Genomic DNA, 24267 nt, shown 5'->3' on the forward strand with positions numbered 1-24267 from the left:
GACAATGCTTACAGCCACCCTCTGTGTGTGGACGATGTGCAGACGCCCCACAATGAGGCTCTGAGCATTTCCATAAAGGGGCCCGGAGAGAAGCGAAATGCCAACACACATTTGTTTTCAGAGGGCCATAAAGAGAATCAATGTTTGGTGGTGAAAAGAACAACAGTGGTCTGTCACAATGGCGAGCCCGGGCCTTGGGGTGTTCCTCAGGCCGACGGGCTGGCAGGCGAACTCGAAGAGGCCCTCTAACCAACGGATGGACTGGCTGGCGCGTGGCCTCGCAGCGTCAACACTCCAGAGTGGGAGGATTATTGTGCGAGAGGAATCTGCCAAGCCCTCGTCTACCCGAAAACGAGAGCAAATTATGTTTTCACTTCAGACGCCGCCATGTTTTCGTCTACTTAAACTGTCATGTTTCTTTGGCCGAATTCTTAGAGTTAGGCGTTCTTTGCTTGGGTCTCGTCTTCTCTCCGCTATGGCAGCGGACATTAAAAGCGACTTTGCTTTTCGTATACATCCGTGGCAAAGTTTAAGCCTGTAATTGCCATTCCTATGTACTAAGCCGAGCCTTTGTATCTAAAACGGACCGCAGAGAAATGCAGCATAATGGGAAACATACCACTCTGATAAAAAACGCTGCAGCCTTAGAATGGCCTCTCAGAAATAGGGTTGGGATTCAGAGTTTCTCCGAAATGATTAAACTCATCTGTACACAAACCCACCCGTTCCAGACCCCAAAAACCTTAGCTGAACCCTTCATTCAAGGGAGCTAAACTCAATTCCTAACAAACCCTGTACAGGATATTAGAAAACTAGGCCCAGTTTGATGATTTATGTGAAAGAGAACGTTTTGAACTCCAGTCCACTGCCGAGTGTGGCTAAATGGTAATAGAATGAGGCAATCCTGACATGAATTGAGCAGAGCAGTCAGTCAATGTGGGTGTTTGATGCGTGTCAGGGTTGAGACGGTATATGAGAAGTCAAACAAGTGATTCATGTAAGTTTGTTATTTTCTGGCAAAAACATGAAAACAGCCCCGACCGATAATCCTTTACTTAACTTTATTGATGAGGAGATACCTCAGACACAGGATGACCTGATGAAGAGAGACTGAGTCATAAAGGGAGGGAGAGAAAGAGAGAGAGAGACAGTTCTATTTGGAGAAGACCACAGATTCATTTCTTTACCTCGCCTCTATTCGGCTTCCTATCTGGGAAAGGGAGAAAGAGGAGTGGCCAGCTAAGAGCAGGATTCTTAAGAACGCTCTTAAGAAAGTTATTTGGAACAGAGTGCTTCCAAGTTTTTAAGAACTTGTCATTCAAGCACTCGGTACCAGATAAATCTGATAAATCCTTAAGCTATACAGTGGCTGCATAACTATGCTCAGAATAAGAAGCCACTTTTAAGCGCTGATGGGAAAAGACACCCCATTCTTTTTCATTGCTCGGCTCAAGGGATTTCCAGAAAAGAGTTCCCAGAAGAGTTGGCATTTGCACGCGCACGCTTTGCTCGCCACACACTTCCTTTATCTCTAGCGACCATCCTTTCCTCTATGCTGGCTTGACCCTATTTGACCTTTGTGGTCCTGGGTGGCACATCAAAGCTAGAGGGGGTTCAGTGTGCCCTAGGCCCTGTGACTGGTGACGAGCAACACTGTCCACTTTAAAGGTCACCGATGACCCCTCGCAGCCCAGCGCTGCTATTTATTAAACCCCTGCCACCTTCTACCACATACGGCACAATAGAGAGGGAGGGAGATCACTGATATGTCCACAGGCACATCCAGAAAGACAGACTCCAGCATAAACATGCTCACTCACCCACACAAACGCTCATGGGCTCACCACACTAGCATACACCCACTAGCACACAAAGCCAAAGTGATAACAGTGTAGTCAAAGTCTAGTCAGGTAAAACCAAGCACACAATCTATCTGAGCAGTCGGTCTCCTTATATTCTGATTATGGAGTTTAGTCTTTGATAGTCTATCCTTGATTTACAACATTTTAGATCACATGGCTGTTATCCCTGCTTTCATCTGAAAACAGTCTGGTTCTCCTGTTTCAAAGAGTTTAATCCTTCAAATTCAACTTCAGTTTATGAAATAATGAAAGGGCTCTAAGTGGATTTGCTAAGAAGGAATGCTACATAACAGACCGCTTTTCCATCACATGGTTATTAACCACCAGAGTATGTAGTGGTAGGGAAATGTGGCATCCCACTGCCACTTCTTTTGGCCATCTCCACAAACACTAATTCCAGGGACACACCTCAACACAGAGGTTGGGCCTGTGGACATCGGCCACAGCTCCGTACTAAATTGCATTTTTCGATTTTCTTCACATTTTGTGCCATAGACTCTGTGGCCATTTTGTTTGCTCTGCGGGAGCCTGGTGAAGCTCGCCTAACTGCTGATTCATCCCTTAGTCACGACGGTCCAACACCTGAGGGATGTATGTAACTAACACACCCACCCGGGCCCTGGTGCGTCTCCCATCTTCACACACAGAACAGATGGGTGGGTATTGCTGGACCAGTCCAGGGCTGATCCCACTGGATAAACATGTCCATATGAGAGGCGAAGGCAGAATGAAACATCACCACCTGGACTGCCCACACTCTCAGCCCACCTGAGAGAAAACTATCAGGTGGACACTAGACACAGCAAAGACCAGGGCTTAGGCCATTACAGTAGTCACTGCTCATACACTCAATTTTTCTGTTCAGCACTGGTAGCAAAACTCCGGGATTCACTTTCAAATCATGAAATATAGCCACTATTCCCTGTAGTCGCTGGATACTATGGTGCTATGTCAATGTGCCAACAATCATGGTTTATGAGGACACCTGACATTGACAAGGGGTATTCACATGAGCCACAATTGTAGTCCTGCAGACCTCATAATAGCCCTGTCTACAGGGCCCCCTTCACCCCCTTCACTCCATCTCCCCTATCTGGAGGGCATACGGTTTGTCACAGACACTGTGTGGACTCAATAAAGAGCTCCCTATCAGAGATAGACCACACTCTATTGGGAAATAGATGGCTTTTCAGCAGCTTTATAATTTAGAGCGCTTTAGGGCCTCTTGGCAAATAACGGCAGCACTATTGAATTACAAGTTTACTCCTTCCACCAAAATGCCTCCTGCAGGATTTAGCTCAGGGACAATGGGCTCCCTCTGAGGGAAAAGGCGACAGGGAGAAAAGCGTTTTTCTACTGTTAGCAGTGCAATCGAGATTTTACAGACAAGTTGTGTACGTGATGGAAATACGGCATTAACAATAGCGTATAGAGGAAGAGAAGCAAAACGACTTCATTCAAAGGCAGTAAAGTTCAAAAGTGTTCCAGGAAAAAAAGCTAATCTCCTTTTGTGGCCAAGTATTTAGAAGCTTATTAGGATTTTCAATAAAGGGAATCGCACACATGCGCTTTAGAAAGCGCTTTTATCTCAACGCCTAATTGCGACGAAATTACAATAATTGTCCCAATTAAAGTAATCCAGAATGAACAGTATGTCATCTTAATGTTTCAGTACTTGGGAGAAGAGGCTTCCTAATTAGCCTAAATTGCCTTGCACGTATTCATTTCGAGTGTCATTAGTTATAAGTTCTGAAGCACTCAGAGAATCACTTGAAAGCCTGGATCCGGGCACGTCTCTGAGAGGTCAATTGTTCACTGGATGAATACAATAGCTGAGGATTGTGACAGCAGCAGATTGAGCAAGAGCAGAGTGGCAGAGAATGGAAGCGAGCATCAGAGTTAAATCCCTTCCTGTTAAAGAGAGCCAGGACCCAGGGACAGCATAGTGATGGAGACTGAGGTCAGATGACGCAGATGCTAAGCTACAGGACTGTTTTGCTAGCACAGACTGGAACATGTTCCGGGACTCTTCAGATAGCATTGAGGAGTAAACCACATCAGTTACTGGCTTCATCAATAAGTGCATCGATGACGTCGTCCCCACAGTGACCGTACGTACATACCCCAACCAGAAGCCATGGATTACAGGCAACATCCGCACTGAACTAAAGGGTAGAGCTGCCGCTTTCAAGGAGCGGGACAATAACCCAGACGCTTATAAGAAATCCCGCTATGCCCTCCGACGAACCATCAAACAGGCAAAGAGCCAATACAGGACTAAGATTGAATCGTACTACACCGGCTCTGACGCTCGTCGGATGTGGCAGGGCTCGAAAACTATTACGGACTACAAAGGGAAACCCAGACGCGAGCTGCCCAGTGACACAAGCCTACCAGACGAGCTAAACCACTTCTATGCTTGCTTCGAGGCAAGCTGTTCCGGATGACTATGTGATCACGCTCTCCGTAGCCGATGTGAGTAAGACTTTTAAGCAGGTCAACATTCACAAGGCCGCAGGGCCAGACGGATTACCAGGACGTGTACTCCGAGCATGTGCTGACCAACTGGCAAGTGTCTTCACTTGACTGAGTCTGTAATACAAACATGTTTCAAGCAGACCACATTTACATTTTAGTCATTTAGCAGACGCTCTTATCCAGAGCGACTTACAGTTAGTGAGTGCATACATTATTTTTTTATTTTTCATACTGGCCCCCCCGTGGGAATCGAACCCACAACCCTGAAGTTGCAAACGCCATGCTCTACCAACTGAGCTACATCCCTGCCGGCCATTCCCTCCCCTACACTGGACGACGCTGGGCCAATTGTGCGCCGCCCCATGGGTCTCCCGGTCACGGCCGGCTATGACAGAGCCTGGATTCGATCCAGGATCTCTAGTGGCACAGCTAGCACTGCGATGCAGTGTCTTAGACCACTGCGCCACCATAGTCCCCATGCCCAAGAACACTAAGATAACCTGCCTAAATGACTATCAACCCGTAGCACTGATGTCTGTAGCCATGAAGTGCTTTGAAAGGCTGGTCATGGCTCACATCAACACCATTATCCCAGAAACCCTAGACCCTTTCCAATTTGTATACCGCACCAACAGATCCACAGATGATGCAATCTCTATTGACTACAGCTCAGTGTTCAACACCATAGTGCCCTCAAAGCTCATCACTAAGCTAAGGATCCTTTGACTAAACACCTCCCTCTGCAACTGGATCCTGTACTTCCTGACGGTCCGCCCCCAGGTGGTAAGGGTAGGTAACAACACATCTGCCACGCTGATCCTCAACACGGGGGCCCCTCAGGGGTGCGTGCTCAGTCCCCTCCTGTACTCCCTGTTCACCCATGACTGCATGGCCAGGCACAACTCCAACACCATCATTAAGTTTGCCGACGACACAACAGTGGTGTGCCTGAACACCGACAACGATGAGACAGCCTATGGGAGGAGGTCAGAGACCTGGCCGTGTGGTGCCAAGATAACAACCTCTCCCTCAACATGATCAAGACAAAGGAGATGATTGTGGACTACAGGAAAAAAAGAGGACTGAGCACGCCCCCATTCTCATTGACGGGGCTGTAGTGGAACAGGTTGAGAGCGTCAAGTTCCTTGGCGTCCACATCACCAACAAACTATCATGGTCCAAACGCACCAAGACAGTCGTGAAAAGGGCAAGACAAAGCCTATTCCCCCTCAGGAGACTAAAAAGATTTGGCATGGGTCCTCAGATCCTCAAAAAGTTATACAGCTGCACCATCGAGAGCATCCTGACTGGTTGCATCACCGCCTGGTTTGGCAACTGCTCGGCCTTCCGACCGCAAGGCACTACAGAGGGTAGTGCGTACGGCCCAGTACATCACTGGGGCCAAGCTTCCTGCCATCCAGGACCTCTATACTAGGCGGTGTCAGAGGAAGGCCCTCAAAATTGTCAAAGACTCCAGCCACCCTAGTCATAGACTGTTCTCTCTGCTACCGCACGGCAAGCGGTACCGGAACGCCAAGTCTAGGTCCAAAAGGCTTCTCAACAGCTTCTACCCCCAAGCCATAAGACTCCTGAACAGCTAATCATGGCTACCCGGACTATTTGCACTGCCCCCCCACCCCATCTTTTTACGCTGCTGCTACTCTGTTAATTATTTATGCATAGTCACTTTAACTCTACCCACATGTACATATTACCTCAACTAGCCGGTGCCCCCGCACATTGACTCTGCACCGGTACCCCCCTGTATATAGCCTCCCTACTGTTATTTTTATTTTATTTTACTTCTGCTCTTTTTTTCTCAACACTTTTGTTTTTGTTGTTTTATTTTACTTTACTTTTTTATTAAAAAATAAATGCATTGTTGGTTATGGGCTGTAAGTAAGCATTTCACGGTAATGTCTACACCTGTTGTATTCGGCGCATGTAGAAAATAAAATGTGATTTTATTTCATTTGACCAAGCAATAACCCCTATATGGAAGTTTAAGAAACATTGTTCATGTACTGGGATGTTGTAATCTAAAGTAAAACCAATTTTTCTATGTGAAATATACTGAATAAACATATAAACGCAACATGTAAAGTGTTGGTCCCATGTTTTATGAGCTGAAATAAAAGATCCCATAAGTGCAAAAAGCTTATTTCCCTCAAATTTTGTGCACAAATTTGTTTACATCCCTGTTAGTGAGCATTTCTCCTTTGCCAATATAATCCATCCACCTTTGTCTCAAGTTGAGGGAGTGTGCAATAGTCATGCTGACTGCAGTAATGTCCAACAGTGCTGTTGCCAGATAATTGAATGTTCCTTTCTCTACCATAAGCCGCCTCAAACGTCGTTTTAGAGAATTTGGTCCAACCGGTCTCACAACCGCAGACCACGTGTAACCAGGACAGCCCAGGACCTCCACATCCGACTTTTTCACCTACGGGGGGTGCTGAGGAGTTAGCCCTTTTGTGGGGAAAAAATATGTATTATTGACTGGGCCTGGCTCCCCAGTGGGTGGGACTGGCTTCCAGGTGGGTGGACCTATGCCCTCCCAGGCCCACCCATGGCTGTGCCCCTGTGAAATCCATAGATTAGGTTTTAATTAATTATTTCAATTGACTGATTTCCTTCTATGAACTGTAACTCAGTAAAATCTTTGAAATTGATGCATGTTGGGTTTATATTTTTGTTCAGTATAATAACAAATCCAACCAGATATGGATTGAAACATGCTCTCAGTGCAAGAGAACTGTTGTTTTGCCTTAATCCAGAAACTGAATACAGCTTTTGATTGAATAGTGTGGTGTCGTGAAACAGAACGAGCCAGGGAAAGACATATGGGCGAAGGCTATATAGAGTAGTTAAGAAAAGTGTTTTTTGGTGCTTGACACGGATTCCTGGCCTTCTGTTTCCTGTGAGGGGCTGTGTGTGTGTGTGTTTGTGTGAATGAACGTGCCTCGCTCGCGTCTCGGGGTCTGATTAATTATAGTGATCCTCAGAGGAGCGGGGGGGTGACATATGTTCCCGCGCTGCACCGCTCCTCTCCTCTGTGAGAGCTTGGAGGTGTGTGAGAGGTGTGTGTGTGTGGGGGTAGGGGGGTACTACAGGGGCATCCTGGCACAGACCGGGCACCAGATGTCAGAGCAGATCCAGGACCAAGGCTCTGGCTCGAAAGACCGACCAACCAACACTTTTAACGCTGAAAATCCGGTTGGAGCTCCCGAAATAGACTCCCCGAGGATCTGACTCGGCTCAAACTTCCCCACAGATCACAACTACCGACAGCCGGAAATCTCTACTTGTGTTATTTTGTGATCACCAAAATAGTTTCCATTTGCTGCTTTCCGGAAGCTTGTTTTTTTTGGTGCGATGCTGAACATAACATACCACTCTGGGGTACTGATCTGAAGATATTTATTCCTGATCTGAAACAACAACCACAGAAGCCAGCAGCTGTTATTCATCCTTATAACGACCAGAGGGAGCCCGATTCGCATCTCCTTTAAAAACTGAAATGAGAAGGCTGCATAGAACATTGCACCACAACTCACAGACTCTCAAGACTCTCATTCAATTTGCGAGTGATCAAAAGAACAATGATCCACCATCTCCATTCGAGCAGTAAATCCGACAGCTATAAATACCGGCGCTCTCCAAAACACTTTTAATTTTGTTTGCGTTTCAATTTCCGTAAGTGCGTTAGGCAGGCCCTGCACACTGGCTCGCCACCCAAGGTGTAATTTGTTTTGTGTGCCCTGCAGAACAAGTGAGACAAACACGTTGACCCTGTCATGTGTGGCTGTGGTTTGGGGCCAATGTCCCCCGCAGGACATTGCCATCTTTGTTCCCCCTTCTCTACATTAAAGGATTGCTTGGCAGCGCTGGCCTTACAGTTAATGATAAATTGCTGATGTTATTAGACAGATTATGCACATTCTGCAGCAGATTAGACGGCTTGGCCCACTTTGACAATGGGAATAATCTGGTGCACCTCTCGCTGTGCTCCGCCAACGGCATCACGCAAGCTTCTGGGATGAAAGTTGCTAAAAACAGCTTTTGGCCATTTTGACAGCCTGTTTGTGTGATATCAAGAAATCCGTTTTTTTCTTTGTTCTTTCTTTTGAGAGGTCAGAGACACATGCTACATTTATAGTTTATTTTTAGTTGGAAGGACAGTGTGACAGTTTCACAGAACATTACTAATATGACTAGGCTATATAGCGAATATAATAATAAGACTATAAAATACTACTAATATCACAAATTCACTGTCTTCCAAGTGCATGCTGCTCTCTGTGGCCTATATGGGCTGCAATAAACCTTACCGAGTGAGAACACTCTGCCTTATGACAGTTGACCTACGAGGAGTTGACTCACCCCCAAATACACATCAGCAGTAATCTATTCACTTATTAGACACTTGTGAGATATGAAGCACTCTAGTGTAGAGACAACTAACAATGTCAGCAAGACAAAAGGAGCTGATTGTGGACTACAGGAAATGAAGGGCCGAGCACACCCCCCATTTACATCAACGGAGCTATAGTGGAGCGGGTCGAGAGCTTCAAGTTCCTCGGTGTCCACATTGCTAAGGACCGATCATGGTCAAAACACACAAACAGAGTCGTGAAGAGGGCACGACAAGGCCTCTTCCCCCTCAGGAGGCTGAAAAGATTTGGCATGGGCCCTCAGATCCTCAAAAAGCTCTACAGTTGCACCATTGAGAGAATCTGCATCACCACTTGGTATGGCAACTGCTTGGCATCCGACCATAAGGCGCTACAGAGGGTAGTGTGTATGGCCCAGTACCTCTTTTTATTTATTTATTTATTTTTTATTTCACCTTTATTTAACCAGGTAAGCCAGTTGAGAACAAGTTCTCATTTACAACTGCGACCTGGCCAAGATAAAGCAAAGCAGTGCGATAAAAACAACACAGAGTTACATATGGGGTAAAACAAAACAAAGTCAAAAATACAACAGAAATAAATATATATACAGTGTGTGCAAATGTAGCAACTTATGGAGGTAAGGCAATAAATAGGCTATAGTGCAAAATAATTACAATTAGTATTAACACTGGAATGATAGATGTGCAAGAGATGATGTGCAAATAGAGATACTGGGGTACAAATGAGCAAAATAAATAACAATATAGGGATGAGGTAGTTGGGCGGGCTAATTTCAGATGGGCTGTGTACAGGTGCAGTGATCGGTAAGGTGCTCTGACAACTGATGCTTAAAGTTAGTGAGGGAGATAAGTGTCTCCAGCTTCAGAGATTTTTGCAATTTGTTCCAGTCATTAGCAGCAGAGAACTGGAAGGAATGGCGGCCAAAGGAGGTGTTGGCTTTGGGGATGACCAGTGAGATATACCTGCTGGAGCGCATACTACGGGTGGGTGTTGCTATGGTGACCAATGAGCTAAGATAAGGCGGGGATTTGCCTAGCAGTGATTTATAGATGGCCTGGAGCCAGTGGGTTTGGCGACGAATATGTAGTGAGGACCAGCCAACAAGAGCGTACAGGTCACAGTGGTGGGTAGTATATGGGGCTTTGGAGACAAAACGGATGGCACTGTGATAGACTACATCCAATTTGCTGAGTAGAGTGTTGGAGGATATTTTGTAAATGACATCGCCGAAGTCAAGGATCGGTAGGATAGTCAGTTTTACGAGGGCATGTTTGGCAGCATGAGTGAAGGAGGCTTTGTTGCGAAATAGGAAACCGATTCTAGATTTAACTTTGGATTGGAGATTCTTAATGTGAGTCTGGAAGGAGAGTTTACAGTCTAACCAGACACCTAGGTATTTGTAGTTGTCCACATACTCTAGGTCAGACCCGTCGAGAGTAGTGATTCTAGTCGGGTGGGCGGGTGCAAGCAGCGTTCGGTTGAAGAGCATGCATTTAGTTTTACTAGTGTTTAAGAGCAGTTGGAGGCTACTGAAGGAGTGTTGTATGGCATTGAAGCTCGTTTGGAGGTTTGTTAACACAGTGTCCAATGAAGGGCCAGATGTATACAAATGGTGTCGTCTGCGTAGAGGTGGATCTGAGAGTCACCAGCAGCAAGAGCGACGTCATTGATATACACAGAGAAAAGAGTCAGCCCAAGAATTGAACCCTGTGGCACCCCCATAGAGACTGCCATAGGTCCAGACAACAGGCCCTCCGATTTGACTCTATCAGAGAAGTAGTTGGTGAACCAGGCGAGGCAGTCATTTGAGAAACCAAGGCTATTTAGTCTGCCAATAAGAATGCGGTGGTTGATAGAGTCGAAAACCTTGGCCAGGTCAATGAAAACGGCTGCACAGTACTGTCTATTATCGATTGCGGTTATAATATCGTTTAGGACCTTGAGCGTGGCTGAAGTGCACCCATGACCAGCTCGGAAACCGGATTGCATAGCGGAGAAGGTACGGTGGGATTCGAAATGGTCGGTGATCTGTTTGTTAACTTGGCTTTCAAAAACTTGAAGGGCAGGATGGATATGGGTCTGTAACAGTTTGGATCTAGAGTGTCACCCCCTTTGAAGAGTGGGATGACCGCGGCAGCTTTCCAATCTCTGGGGATCTCAGACGTTACGAAAGAGAGGTTGAACAGGCTAGTAATAGGGGTTGCGACAATTTCGGCGGCTAGTTTTAGAAAGAAAGGGTCCAGATTGTTTAGCCTAGATGATTTGTAGGGGTCCAGATTTTGCAGCTCTTTCAGAACATCAGCTGTCTGGATTTGTGTGAAGGAGAAGCGGGGGGGGCATGGGCAAGTTGCAGCGGAGGGTGCAGAGCTGGTGGCCGGGGTAGTGGTAGCCAGGTGGAAAGCATGGCCAGCCGTAGCAAAATGCTTGTTGAAATTCTCGATTATTGTAGATTTATCGGTGGTGATAGTGTTTCCTAGCCTCAGTGCAGTGGGCAGCTGGGAGGAAGTGCTCTTATTTTCCATGGACTTTACAGTGTCCCAAAACGTTTTGGAGTTAGTGCTACAGGATGCAAATTTCTGTTTGAAAAAGTTAGCCTTTGCTTTCCTAACTGCTTGTGTATATTGGTTCCTAACTTCCCTGAAAAGTTGCATATCGCGGGGGCTATTTGATGCTAATGCAGTACGCCACAGGATGTTTTTGTGCTGGTCAAGGGCAGTTAAGTCTGAGGAGAACCAGGGGCTATATCTGTTCTTAGTTCTGTATTTTTTGAATGGGGCATGTTTATTTAAGATTGAGAGGAAATTACTTTTAAAGAACAACCAGGCATCCTCTACTGACGGAATGAGATCTATATCCATCCAGGATACCTGGGCCAGGTCAATTAGGAAGGCCTGCTCGCTGAAGTGTTTTTGGGAGCGTTTGACAGTGATGAGGGGTGGTCGTTTGACCGCGGACCCGTTACGGACGCAGGCAATAAGGCAGTGATCGCTGAGATCCTGGTTGAAGACAGCGGAGGTGTATTTAGAGGGTAAGTTAGTCCGGATGATATCTATGAGGGTACCCATGTTTACGGATTTAGGGTTGTACCTGGTAGGTTCGTTGATAATTTGTGTGAGATTGAGGGCATCTAGTTTAGATTGTAGGATGGCCGGGGTGTTAAGCATATCCCAATTTAGGTCACCAAGCAGTACGAACTCTGAGGATAGATGGGGGGCAATCAATTCACATATGGTGTCCAGGGCACAGCTGGGGGCTGAGGGGGGTCTGTAGCAAGCGGCAACAGTGAGAGATTTATTTCTGGAAAGGTGGATTTTTAGAAGTAGAAGCTCAAACTGTTTGGGCACAGACCTGGATAGTATGATAGAGCTCTGCAGGCTATCTCTACAGTAGATTGCAACTCCACCCCCTTTGGCAGTTCTATCTAGACGGAAAATGTTATAGTTGGGGATGGAAATTTCAGAATTTTTGGTGGCCTTCCTAAGCCAGGATTCAGACACTGCTAGAACATCAGGGTTGGCGGAGTGTGCTAACGCAGTGAATAACTCAAATTAGGAAGAAGGCTTCTGATATTTACGTGCAGAAAACCAAGGCTTTTACGGTTACAGAAGTCAACAAATGATAGCTCCTGGGGAGTAGGAGTGATACTGGGGGCTGCAGGGCCTGGGTTAGCCTCTACATCACCAGAGGAACAGAGGAGGACTAGAATAAGGATATGACTAAAGGCTTTAAGAACTGGTCTTCTAGTGCGTTGGGTACATAGAATAAAGGGGGCAGTTCTCTGGGCGTTGTAGAAAAGATTCAGGGCATTATGTACAGAAAAGGATATGGAAGGATATGAGTACAGTTGAGGTAAACCTAAGCGTTGGGTAACAATGAAAGAGATAGCATCACTGGAGGCACCGATTGAGCCGGTCTTGGCGTGTATGGGGGGTGGACCAAAGGAACTATTTGAGGCAGTTTGAGAGGGACTAGGGGTTCTACAGTGAAATTGTATAATAAGAACTAACCCAAACAGCAATAGGCAAGGTATATTTGACAAGGGAGAGAGGCATAAAGCAATCACAGGTGTTATTAGAGAGAGCTAAGACAACAACTGGTAATAGCGATAAAGTTTGGGCTGAGGCTAAACAGAATAAACAGGACAGGGTACCGTGTAAAGGAACAGTCCAGCAGGCATCAGCTGTGCAGCTGAGTGATCATAAGGTCCAGTGAACAGCAATATGTGAGTCCGAGAGCAGTTCAAATTGGTGCTTCAGCACAGCTAGCAGGGAGCACAGTTGTAGTTTGCGTGTGCTAGCGGGCCGGGGCTAGCAGATGGATCTTCGTGGTCGTCGCAACGGGAAGCCTGTTGAAACCACATCAGACGATTTCGTCGGTAAACCAGTCGTGTTGGATCGGCGGGGCTCAGTGTCAACACTAGGAGGTCCCGTCCGGTTGACAGAGAGGTAGATAGCCGGGAGATGGGCCTGAGGCTAGCTCAAGGCTAACTGGTGCTTGCTATAGGGCAATGGTAATTAGCCAACAACAGGTTGCAGCTAGCTAGCTGGTTACGATGATCCGGCGCTAGGGTCCAGTGATTCCGGCAGAAAGTCCGATATGCTCTGGGTCGATAGCACGCTGTGCAGACTGGCCGACGAATTGTCCAGGCTAGAGCTAGAGCTGGCTGGTGGATAGTGTAGGCCACGGACAATGGTGAAGACGCTAACGGTGACTAATAGCAAGTAGCCATTCAGTTGCAGCTACACTAGTTTCAGCTCTATACCAGGCGGTGTCAGAGGAAGGCCCTAAAAATTGGCAAAGACTCCAGCCACCCAAGTCATAGACTGGTCTCTCCGCTACCACACGACAAGCGGTACCGGAGCACCAAGTCTGGGACCAAAAGGCTCCTGAACAGCTCCTATCCCCAAGCCATAAGACTGCTGAACAGTTAATCAAATGGCAACCTGGACTATCTGCATTGACCCCCTTATTTTTTACTCTCTTGCACTGACTCTATGCACACTCACTGGATTCTACCCACAGACTCACACATACTACACTGACACTCCAACACACACGCTCACACACACACAAACACAAAACACACATGCATATTGACGCAACACACACACACACGCATATTGACGCAACACACACACACACATCCCCTATCACATGTAGACACACTTTCACACACGCTGCTGTTTACTATGTATTCTGATTGCCTAGTCACTTTTACCCCTACCTACATGTACATATTACCTCAACTACCTCGTACCCATGCACATTGACTCGGTACTAGTACTCCTAGCCTCGTTATAGGGATGTAGCTCAGTTGGTAGAGCATGGCGTTTGCAACGCCAGGGTTGTGGGTTCGATTCCCACGGGGGGCCAGTATGAAAAATAAAAAATAAAAAAATATGTATGCACTCACTAACTGTAAGTCGCTCGGGCGGCAGGTAGCTTAGTGGGTAAGAGCGTTGTGCCAGTAACCGAAAGGTCGCTGGTTCTAATCCCCGAGCCGACTAGGTGAAAAATCTGTCGATGTGCCCTTAAGCAAGGCACTTAACCCTAATTGCTCCTGTAAGTCGCTCTGGATAAGAGCGTCTGCTAAATGACTAAAATGTAATGTAAATGGATAAGAGCGTCTGCTAAATGACTAAAATGTAAAATGTTATTGTTATTTTATTGTGTTACCATTTCATTTTTTTATTTTGCAAATGTGTCTTACTTTTTAACTCTGCATTGTTGGGAAATGGCTCCTAAGTAAGCATTTAATGGTAAAGTCTACACCTGTTGTATTCAGCACGTGACAAATCAAATATGATTTGATTTTGATCATTTTGAACTGAGCACCTCCCCCAACAACATCCCAGTCATGTGGATTACCGACAACACTGTCAGAGAAAACTGACAAACGCTTCACGAGGGGTAAAGATAGTTGTCTACGGCCTAATCGAATAACCTACAGTATCTAAATCGCTGTGGTCTGACACAACCATTATACAGTAATTGGCGGTTGAGCAGAAGAGGAGATCGCAAAGGGGCGCTGGTTGAGTTTCGGTTGAGAGAGGGGATCTACGCCGTGTTGACCTGGCCACAAGGTGACCATTAAAAGAAGAAGCAGCTATCTGTTCCTCAAGTGCGCATTTGTCAGGCAGACAGCGGCCTGAGGTTGAAGTGAGGCAAGTGACCTTCGAGAAAGACAGGCGGTGTGACTCACCTGGCTATAAAAAGAGAATGGTTGCCCAGCCCACGTGAACAAGAAAAAGATTAGCAAGAGAGAAAGAAAAGGAGAGAGAGAAAGAGGCGCTCCAGCCTCATCAATAAGGAGATCTTTCTCCAGATAAGAGCCGCTCGGCTCAGCCTGGCATCCATGTCCGTTTGGGGCTTCCTTTCATCCCAAACCGCCATTGCTAGTGGCCATTTCATACGCAGCGCCAGTCACGTTTTGGAGATAGACAAAGGTGAAAATGCAGTGATGGGGGGGGGGAATAGCCTAACGTGGCCATTTCAGGTGATACCTACCCAATACCCAGGTAAAGCTCTGTGCTAAGGAGTCCTTCTAATGCACAAGTATATTATAGGTTCATGAGGTCCCTTAGATGTGCTGCCTCACATATATTTGTCCAAATCCATTTATTCGTCCAGAATCTCAGTGAAGGATGGGGATGGTGACGATGACTATGTGACACTGAGTGCCGGTGACACTTCAGCGCCCCGGGACTCCCGGGCGCTAGTGTATTGTGAAAGAGTGGCAGAGTGCAACCTTTAAAGGCCAACTATTGGTGCAGAACAGCTCCAATCCTAATGACTCAGGCTATGTGCTGATTCCCTCCCCCCTTGTCCACACTCTCATGCCTAGTTAAACCATCATTGGCTGTGCTTCTAACACGTTATCATTTCAATCAACAGATTAATAATGATATGCTACTTCTTACATCCATGCATTTCCCTGCATGATCTGAATCCAACGATCACAGTCTATTTAGGCTGTAGGCTCACAGAAGCCTATACATGACTTACTCCTAAATGATATGTTCGAAGTGGAAATGGAAGATCATCTGCTGCCACCTACTGGTCAACATGATTTTTACATCACATTACAGTAATCATCTTCAATCTTGAGGCGTGTGTGTGGAGCAAAAAGGAACCTTTCGGAAATAGTCTAAAACGTGAGTGTCTGCCTGTGTGCCCGTCTGCTTGTGTGTGTCTGCCTATGCATGCGTGCTTGTTTGAGTACAGATGTGGGTGTATGTACCTCTCGTAGATGGTCTTCAGGGTGATCTGGTCTGAGATGCCGTCGGTCTCCTCCAGGAAGAGGATGAGCCAGGAGGTCCTGTAGGGCCACTCCTCCGTCAGGTTGATCCACGACGCCAGACGGTCCCAGTTAAAGATGATCTGATTGGCCCTCAGCAGACGTCCTGGAAATATGGACCAATGAGAAGTGACGTTGGTATGTTGGTTGAAGCGCCTACTACTCCCCTTCCGATAATAAGTGCCATGCTGGGAGCAGTCAACTCTCCCCTTGGGTGGTATAAAGGTCATATAGGTCATCTAATAGGTGATGTGTTACCTGTGACAGAGACGATGTTGAGCAGCCTCCTCATGGTCTGGGGGCTGATATCACTGAACCAGTCCTCAGTGACCAACAGCTTGGTCAGGTCAAAGGACATCTGTCTGGTAACAGTCCTCTGAATCTGCCTCCTGCGGTACGTGTCCTACACACACACACACACACACACACACACACACACACACACACACACACACACACACGCACACACGCACACACGCACGCACACACGCACACACGCAGACCTCATGTTACCTCATCTTTATACTTGGATGTGCCCTTGGTCTTTCCACAAACCAGTCACTCAGCCAGTCACTCGTTTTGCCCATTCTAACGTTCAATCGAACAGTAACTGAATGTCTCAACACCTGTCTGCCTGCTTTATATAGCAAGCAACGGCCACATGACTCACTGTCTGTAGGAGCGAACAATTTTTGTGTACCTAATAAACTTTCCACAGAGTGTATATTATGTGTTTGCTTTTCATATCAACATTTTAGTAATATTTCTTTACAGCAAGAACTGGCCTCGTTTGACCTGTCCTGTGTTCTACATTTCACATGACCCCGTGACAGTTTTGTGGCAGTCTCATGATGACATCACCCCGTGGCGTGCTGTGCACCTTGTGACAAGCGGCTCCTTGTGTGTGTGACCTCTAGTCCTGGCATCCTGTCCCTTCCTCCTTCCATCCTTGTTTTCCAACACCCATCCCCTACCCACAAGCAGCTCTGTTACTGGGCCCAATTAACAGACTGGAGATCTCAGTTGAGCAGAAATACACTGTGTTTCCAAGACAGAGGCATCTCTGTCCACAGTCACTGTCCTTACACAGTTAGGCCAAAGTATGTTTGATATTTGGATTCCCACTAGCTGATACAATAGCAACAGCTACGCTTCCTGGGGTCCATACAGGGTTGTGTGTGTGTTTCAAGCAAAGACTAAACTATGTATTGAGACTACATATCACCTCTTTTCTGGATTGTCTGAGTCCAAAATGAGTGGAATGCGGTCTGCAGGACCACAATAGGTGCTGCTTGCTGAACAGTGCAGCAGTGGTTACAATATGAGAAAGTTCCTCTGGTCACAAGTACTCAGAACACCACCACTAGGCACTAAGCGGACTTTGATGTCGACTTAATGCCTGCCTTGTGACGACCTCACTAGTAGAGAGAGAGTGTATGGCCAGTAATAAGTCAGTAGTGGTTTAGTAAGGAGGAAGGTGATTGGCTCTCCTTTGATCCTTTGATCCTTACTTAGATGCACTGGACATGCTCAAAAAGTGAAATGGTGAAAGTTGATAGTTATTTTTTTGATTGGTTTTTCTGTATAACCAGACCATCAGGAGAAATTGTTGAACTTTGAATATTGAAAAACTGCTGTAAGTTGGAATCTTTCCTCCAAACGAGCAAACGTACTTTGAGTTCACATCAGGCCAGAGCCCACCGCCCATACTGTTTACAAGCCTGAGCTCGCCTGGCCTGCCTCCCTCAATTCCCCTCCCCTGCCATCTTGTAAAGATAGACTCGGCTAAAGATCCACAACTCTGCAATTAAGCAGCCGAGAGACAGAGAGCTTTTTCTCTCCCTCCATCATTCCATCCTTTTTAGCTCCGCTTGTAAAGAGAGCCACTCACTGCCTTCTTGGCAGCCAAGAAACTGCCGGAGAGGGCAAACAAAAAGAAGTGTGCGCCGAAATAAAAAAGGGACCCAAGGAAAATAAAGACAAAAAAACAGGCAAATAAATCAGACGCCCAAACAAACAAACAGATAAACAAACAAAACGGGGTCCTCGCAGGGGGAAGCAGGCAGGGCCACTTAGCCTCCCGCCGGCAGCCACCGATGCCAGCGTTTTGTCACCGGGACCCACTGCTGCTCCTCCCTGTCATTAGGCAGTGTGGCATCGCAGCAGGAAGGATAAACAGACATTACATCAATTACCAGACAGACTCCTCTGCGATGGAGACACAGACACTGGCTCTTTTGCTCCCGACCTCCTCCACCCCTCTCTGCTATGTTCACCACAAGGCTGGAGGAAGCTAGCTACACCCCCGTGCATGTGGGTTTAAGTGCATTATCTCACACTTTCTATGTTAGTCTTCTCTAGCTGTGTCTATGGGAAAAGAAGCATAAGCACCACTTCAGATGCAACATTTTGATGTGTTTTACTGAGCTTTCATTGCCCGCACAGACGCCCAATCTCCTTATGTTCCTTGTTGTATCACTTGTCTTTGTGCCAGAACTCTGTCGGTCTACAGGACCTCTGCAGGTAGATCTATGGCTCAGCCTGGGCATAGATAGCGATGGGGGGGGGAGAGGGTCGGCTGGCTGAAAGAGCTTACCCTGCGGTTGAGGGCCGTCTTGCTGCCAAACTTGGTCTGATCCCCCAGACTGTTTGAGGACAGCTTCCTGTCCATCTCCTCATGCCATCCTGTGAAGAGGAGTGGAAAAGGAGAGAGAGAGAAAGAGACAGTACCATCAGGGATGTCTCATCACAACACCTAATATAAAGAACCAACCTATTCACGTTAAAATGATTATTATTTCCTACTGCAAGTCAGAATGAGTGTGTGTGTGTGTGCGTGTGAGCTTGTGTCTACTCTATGCCTATGTCAGTGTTTCCTAATCCTGGTACACGGGACCCAACGTGATGTCAGTGTCACTGGCCTACACTGGCCTATGTGGGTGTGCGTTTGCATGTTTGTGTGTGTGCGTTCCTGCAGGCCTGACACATGCCATGCATACATCCATATGTCTTGCGTACCCTCAGGGTTGGCCAGGTCTCCGTTGTGGGTGCACAGCTTCCTGGTTGTGCTTAGCCCACGGCTGTTGAGGAAAACAGGCAGGTGGACGATGTTCCTCATGTAGTCGTGGCCGTTGATGTTCGAGTCCCTGAGCACGCTGTTCAGGTTCTGGTTGATGGCCTTGATGATGATGTGGGGGTCGCTGGCAAAGATGGAGATGAAGGGGCCTTTGGAGAACAGCACCCTCACCTGGTGGAGGAGGGGAATAGGATGAGGATTTAGACCTGGGTTCATTCACTACTGCTCATCTGTCGTGAACTTATTGGAATGATAAAAGCCTGAAATCATTTGAGGGTGAACCTTGTGTGTCAGGTTCATAGTGTAGTCATACACACAACTGGTGAACAAAAAACTTGACATCAACTTGTTAATATCTGCAAACTGTGGCTATAATTTGTAGTATCTTGTTAGGTTGAGTTTGTGGGTCACATTTCTGTTGATCACATTCCATTTCTAAAGGGGGCATGCAACAGCAATTCCAATGGTGGGCCTCCGTACTAGTTGTCTTGCTAAATCAGTGGTATTCAACCGGGGGTCTGCGGCCCTCTGACATAGGCCTTGAAAAAGCACCCGCATTCGGAAAGTATTCAGACATCACATTTTGTTACATTAAAGCCTTATTCTAAAATGGATTAAATTGTTTTTTCCCCCCCTCATCAATCTACACACAACACCCCATAATGACACAGCAAAAGCAGGTTTCTATAAATATTTGCAAATGTAAAAAAATAATCTGAAATATCACATTTACATAAGTATTCAGACCCTTTACTCAGTACTTTGTTGAAGCACCTTTGGCAGCGATTACAATCTTGAGACTTATTGGGTATGACGCTACAAGCTTGGCACACCTGTATTTGGGGAGTTTTTCCCATTCTTCTCTGCAGATCCTCTCAAGCTCTGTCAGGTTGGATGGGGAGCGTCGCTGCACAGCTATTTTCAGGTCTTTCCAGTGATGTTTGATCAGGTTCAAGTCCGGGCTCTAGCTGGGCCACTCAAGGACATTCAGAGACGTGTCCCGAAAGCCACTCCTGCATTGTCTTGGCTGTGTGCTTAGGGTCGTTGTCCTGTTGGAAGGTGAACCTTTGCCCCATTCTGTGGTCCTGAGGGCTCTGGAGTAGGTTTTCATCAAGGATCTCTCTGTACTTTGCTCCGTTCATCTTTTCCTCGATCCTGACTAATCTCCAAGTCCCTGCCCGCTGATAAATGTCCCCACAGCATGATGCTGCCACAACCATACTTCACCGTAGGGATGGTGCCAGGTTTCCTCCAGAAGTGACGCTTGGCATTCAGGCCAGAGAATCTTGTTTCTCATGGTCTGACCTTTAGGTGCCTTTTGGCAAACTCCAAGCGGGCTGTCATGTGCCTTTTCCTGAGGAGTGGCTACCGTCTGGCCACTCTACCATAAAGGCCTGATTGGTGGAGTGCTGCAGAGATGGTTGTCCTTCTGGTAGGTTCTCCCATCGCCACAGAGGAACTCTGGAGTACTGTCAGAGTGACCATCGGGTTCTTGGTCACCTCCCTGGCCAAGGCCCTTCTCCCCCGATTGCTCATTTTGGCCGGGCGGCCAGTTCTAGGAAGAGTCTTGGTGGTTCCAAACGTCTTCCATTTAAGAATGATGGAGGCCACTGTGTTCTTGGGGTCCTTCAATGCTCTACAGACAATTCCTTCAACCTCATGGATTGGTTTTTGCTCTGACATGCACTGTCATCTGTGGGACCTTATATAAACAGTGGGTGCCTTTCCAAATCATGTCCAATAAATTGAATTTACCACAGGTGGACTCCAATCAAGTTGTAGAAACACCTCAAGGATGGTCAATGGAAAGAGGATGCACCTGCGCTCAATTTCGAGTCTCATAGCAAAGGGTCTGAATACTTATGAAAATAAGGTATTTATGTTTTTAATTTTTTATAAATTTGCAAAAATGTCAAAAAACCGTTTTCGCTTTGTCATTATGGGGTATTGTGTGCAGATTGATGAGGGAAAAAAATTATTTAATCTATTTTAGAATAAGGCTGTAATGTAACAAAAACGTGGAAAATGCACTGTAGCTTGTAATAGTGTGTATTAAAAGCTACAGTGCCACAGGCTGCCGGTAAGCTTTCTTGACTTGGAAATTACATTTTGGCCAACACATGGCTAACCACTGTCATGACGGTCCACGAGAATCCAAATAGGTCTGATCAGGTTTGCAATGAATAACTTCAATCAGACCACCTCTCACCCGCAGAGGGGGGAGGGAAGGACTTTTTCCTGCTGAAACTTTAACACGTTCAAAAGCGAATACCGGAACAATATTTCTAACGTAGAACGTGGGGAATGGTAGGAGGCGATCTATAGGTGTCATGAGTGTCAGTGTAATGCGGTGGATCGAAGTCAGGCGCAGGACACAGAATTCTCAGAAACGTACTTTACTGAATACAACACAGAATATCTCCACACAGGGAGGAACTAACCCGCTCACCGAAGACACACGAAACGAAAAACAACCACGCACAAAACACATTGGGAGCCACTGGGTTAAATAGGGAAGGCGTGATTACAATAATGGGCAACAGGTGTGTGACAATAGACAACAGGTGCAACATAGAAAATAGATCGGCAGCAGCTAGTATTTCGGTGACGACGAAGCCTGCACGAGCAAGGAGGAGGGGCAGCCTCGGCAGAATCCGTGACAATAGCACACTAAGGTAATTTTGTTAGTTATTTTGTGATGTCATTAAAAATGTTATAAAGGAAATACTGTAACTTGGAAAGTATACCCACTACATATTTGACGTTGCCATACTATGCGTTGTGCATGTAATATGAAAAATGATGAAAGTGTTTTTGTTAAGAAAAGGATGTGACTTGAGAAGTTATAAGAAATAATTGTTTTACATAACATTGAGCAATGATTAATCGCCGCCCCAAAGTGAGGTCAGAAAGCGTGCCAGCCTGCCGGAACCGCCCTTTTCGAGCAGAGTGTATAAATGGTGGAAAAGGAAATTAACATACCAGACCAGAAAATCGTGAAGCGGCAGCTACACGTTTAAAATGATTGGAACTTTGAATCTCATCACGAGGTGAAAAAAATAAACTCACCTCCCGGACAATCACTGGTACGGCTGATTAGCGGTCCTAAGTAAGGTATCTTCGAAAGTGAATTTAAGTAGGACCATCTGCTACTCTGCTCAAACCACTGTATTACACTACTCTCATCACCCCACTGGGGAACCATCGATACGGCTGGCTAGCCCATCTTCAAAGAAGCAACTTCCAGAGCAACGGGAAGGAAGTAGTTCTGTTCAGGACTACATGACAAGTCATTGGAGACCGGACAACTACGAAGAAGGACATTGTGAACCATTTTGGACAATAAGAGCCTTACAAGCGTGCCGCAAAAAGGCCCAACCCCTTTCCAAGGCGGACCGGTTCACCGAGAGATCCCCGGTGAACTAAGACATTTCATTTAAATACATTCATGATTTCTTACTCAAAGCGGGTGGCGGTTCGTGTGCCAAGTATGTGGTTACTGTAGGTGAGAGTCGTTTCTGAATGTATCAAGGTTAAGTGTCTCTGTCCCTCTCCAGTCAATAACCGGTGCAGAGTGTGTATGTTTATCCTGTGTTCCCATTTAATTAGCTAGTAAATAAAGAATTAAACCAATTTGTGTAGCACTGAATCATAAGTAAGGCTCTGGACTTTGCCGATGCAAGGAGGTTACGACTGTTCAGAATGATATGATACGAGGTTATGATTAATAAGTTGACTGTTTATAGATGTGATAGGTAAAGAGTTTAATTCGGGAGATGGTATCTCTTTAAGGAACCGCTCTCATGGTGCCCCAGATACTAATGAGTTAATTGTTACATGATTAATTTAAATTGGGTAACAATTAAACATAGTTAGTTAGAGATTAATGTTAAAGTCACGTCACGACACCACTGTTTAACCAGCTAAGCAGCTGCTCTTAGTGAAAATGTGTTTGGAGTTACCTTTCTAGCTAATTGGCTATGTTACAGTTTACACTTCCTTTTCCAATTATAATGTGGGGAGGTCAAAATAATGAAAAACTATCTACCAAATCTATTCATTTTAACCCAATGAGTCCCACTGTAATGCCGGTGTGTTTTGGACTTCAAACCGCTTTTAAACATTGTGTGTTTGAGCTACAGACGTCTAGGTTGTACCAGTGGATTTGTCTATTTCTCCAATAGTCTGTGTGATTAACGGGGGCTGAACTAGAGCAGTGTTTGCGAGACAAGGGTAGATCCAGAAGGGGCCCGGGCCGGATCCTTTTACCAAAACGTCTGTAGAACAAATGGTTTAAGCTACAAACTATTAAGCTACAGCTCTCACGAACACGCACATGTTGTGCTCTGACGCTCACCAGCTACACAATTGTAAGTCGCTCTGGATAAGAGCGTCTGCTAAATGACGTAAATGTAAATGTAAAAAAGAGTCGTTAGAAGGTAAGGGGTTCTTCTAGATAGGGGATCATAGGAAATCCCAGGACATAGTGTCTATAATACTGTAATAAGCTCACACAAAATCAAAACTCCAAAACAGATGTCACTGACTAGTTGGATATTCATTTCCCATTGAGCAAACAATTTCTGTACTTACAGCATTCATATAAATTCATTTTTATCAAGTTTTCTGCTTTGGCTGACTTTTTTATATTGACATTTGTCCATAAAACTCATGAATGCAACTGTTTGTCAAATTGTTTTGTGTTCTACTTGCATCCCTAGCTGTCGTGAAAAGAAAATGTTCTAACATTTCATTGTGAGGCTAAATACACTACATGGCCAAATGTATGTGGACACCTGCTCGTCGAACATCTTATTCCAAAATCCTGGACATTAATATGGAGTTGGTCCCCCCTTTGCTGCCTCCACTCTTCTGGGAAAGCTTTCCACTAGATGTTGTTACATTGCTGCGGGGACTTGCTTCCATTCAGCCACAAGAGCATTAGCGAGGTCTGGCACTGATGTTGGGCAATTAGGTCTGGCTCGCAGTCAGCGTTCCAATTCATCCCAAAGGTGTTTAATGGGGTTGAGGGCAGGGCTCTGTGCAGGCCAGTCAAGTTCTTCCACACCGATCTCGAAAAAACTATTTCTGTATGGACCTCGCTTTGTGCACGGGGGCATTGTCAAGCTATAACAG

At 46.1% G+C, this 24267-nt stretch overlaps 1 protein-coding gene across 1 annotated transcript in view; it reads right to left on the bottom strand.

Annotated features, from left to right (window-relative positions):
• The window catches only part of kidins220a (kinase D-interacting substrate 220a), a 94576-nt gene that overhangs the window by 34187 nt on the left and 36122 nt on the right, over positions 1–24267 (bottom strand). Inside the window, exons 20-23 of the mRNA XM_084144373.1 lie at positions 19074–19302; positions 18652–18740; positions 16314–16458; positions 15999–16161 (exon numbers count right to left, since the gene is read on the bottom strand). Of these exons, the coding sequence (XP_084000499.1) occupies positions 15999–16161; positions 16314–16458; positions 18652–18740; positions 19074–19302 (626 nt within the window). The remainder of the gene's footprint in view (positions 1–15998; positions 16162–16313; positions 16459–18651; positions 18741–19073; positions 19303–24267) is intronic.

The sequence above is a fragment of the Coregonus lavaretus genome, assembly GCF_964263955.1.
Source record: "Coregonus lavaretus genome assembly, chromosome: 27".
Classification (NCBI taxonomy): domain Eukaryota; kingdom Metazoa; phylum Chordata; class Actinopteri; order Salmoniformes; family Salmonidae; genus Coregonus; species Coregonus lavaretus.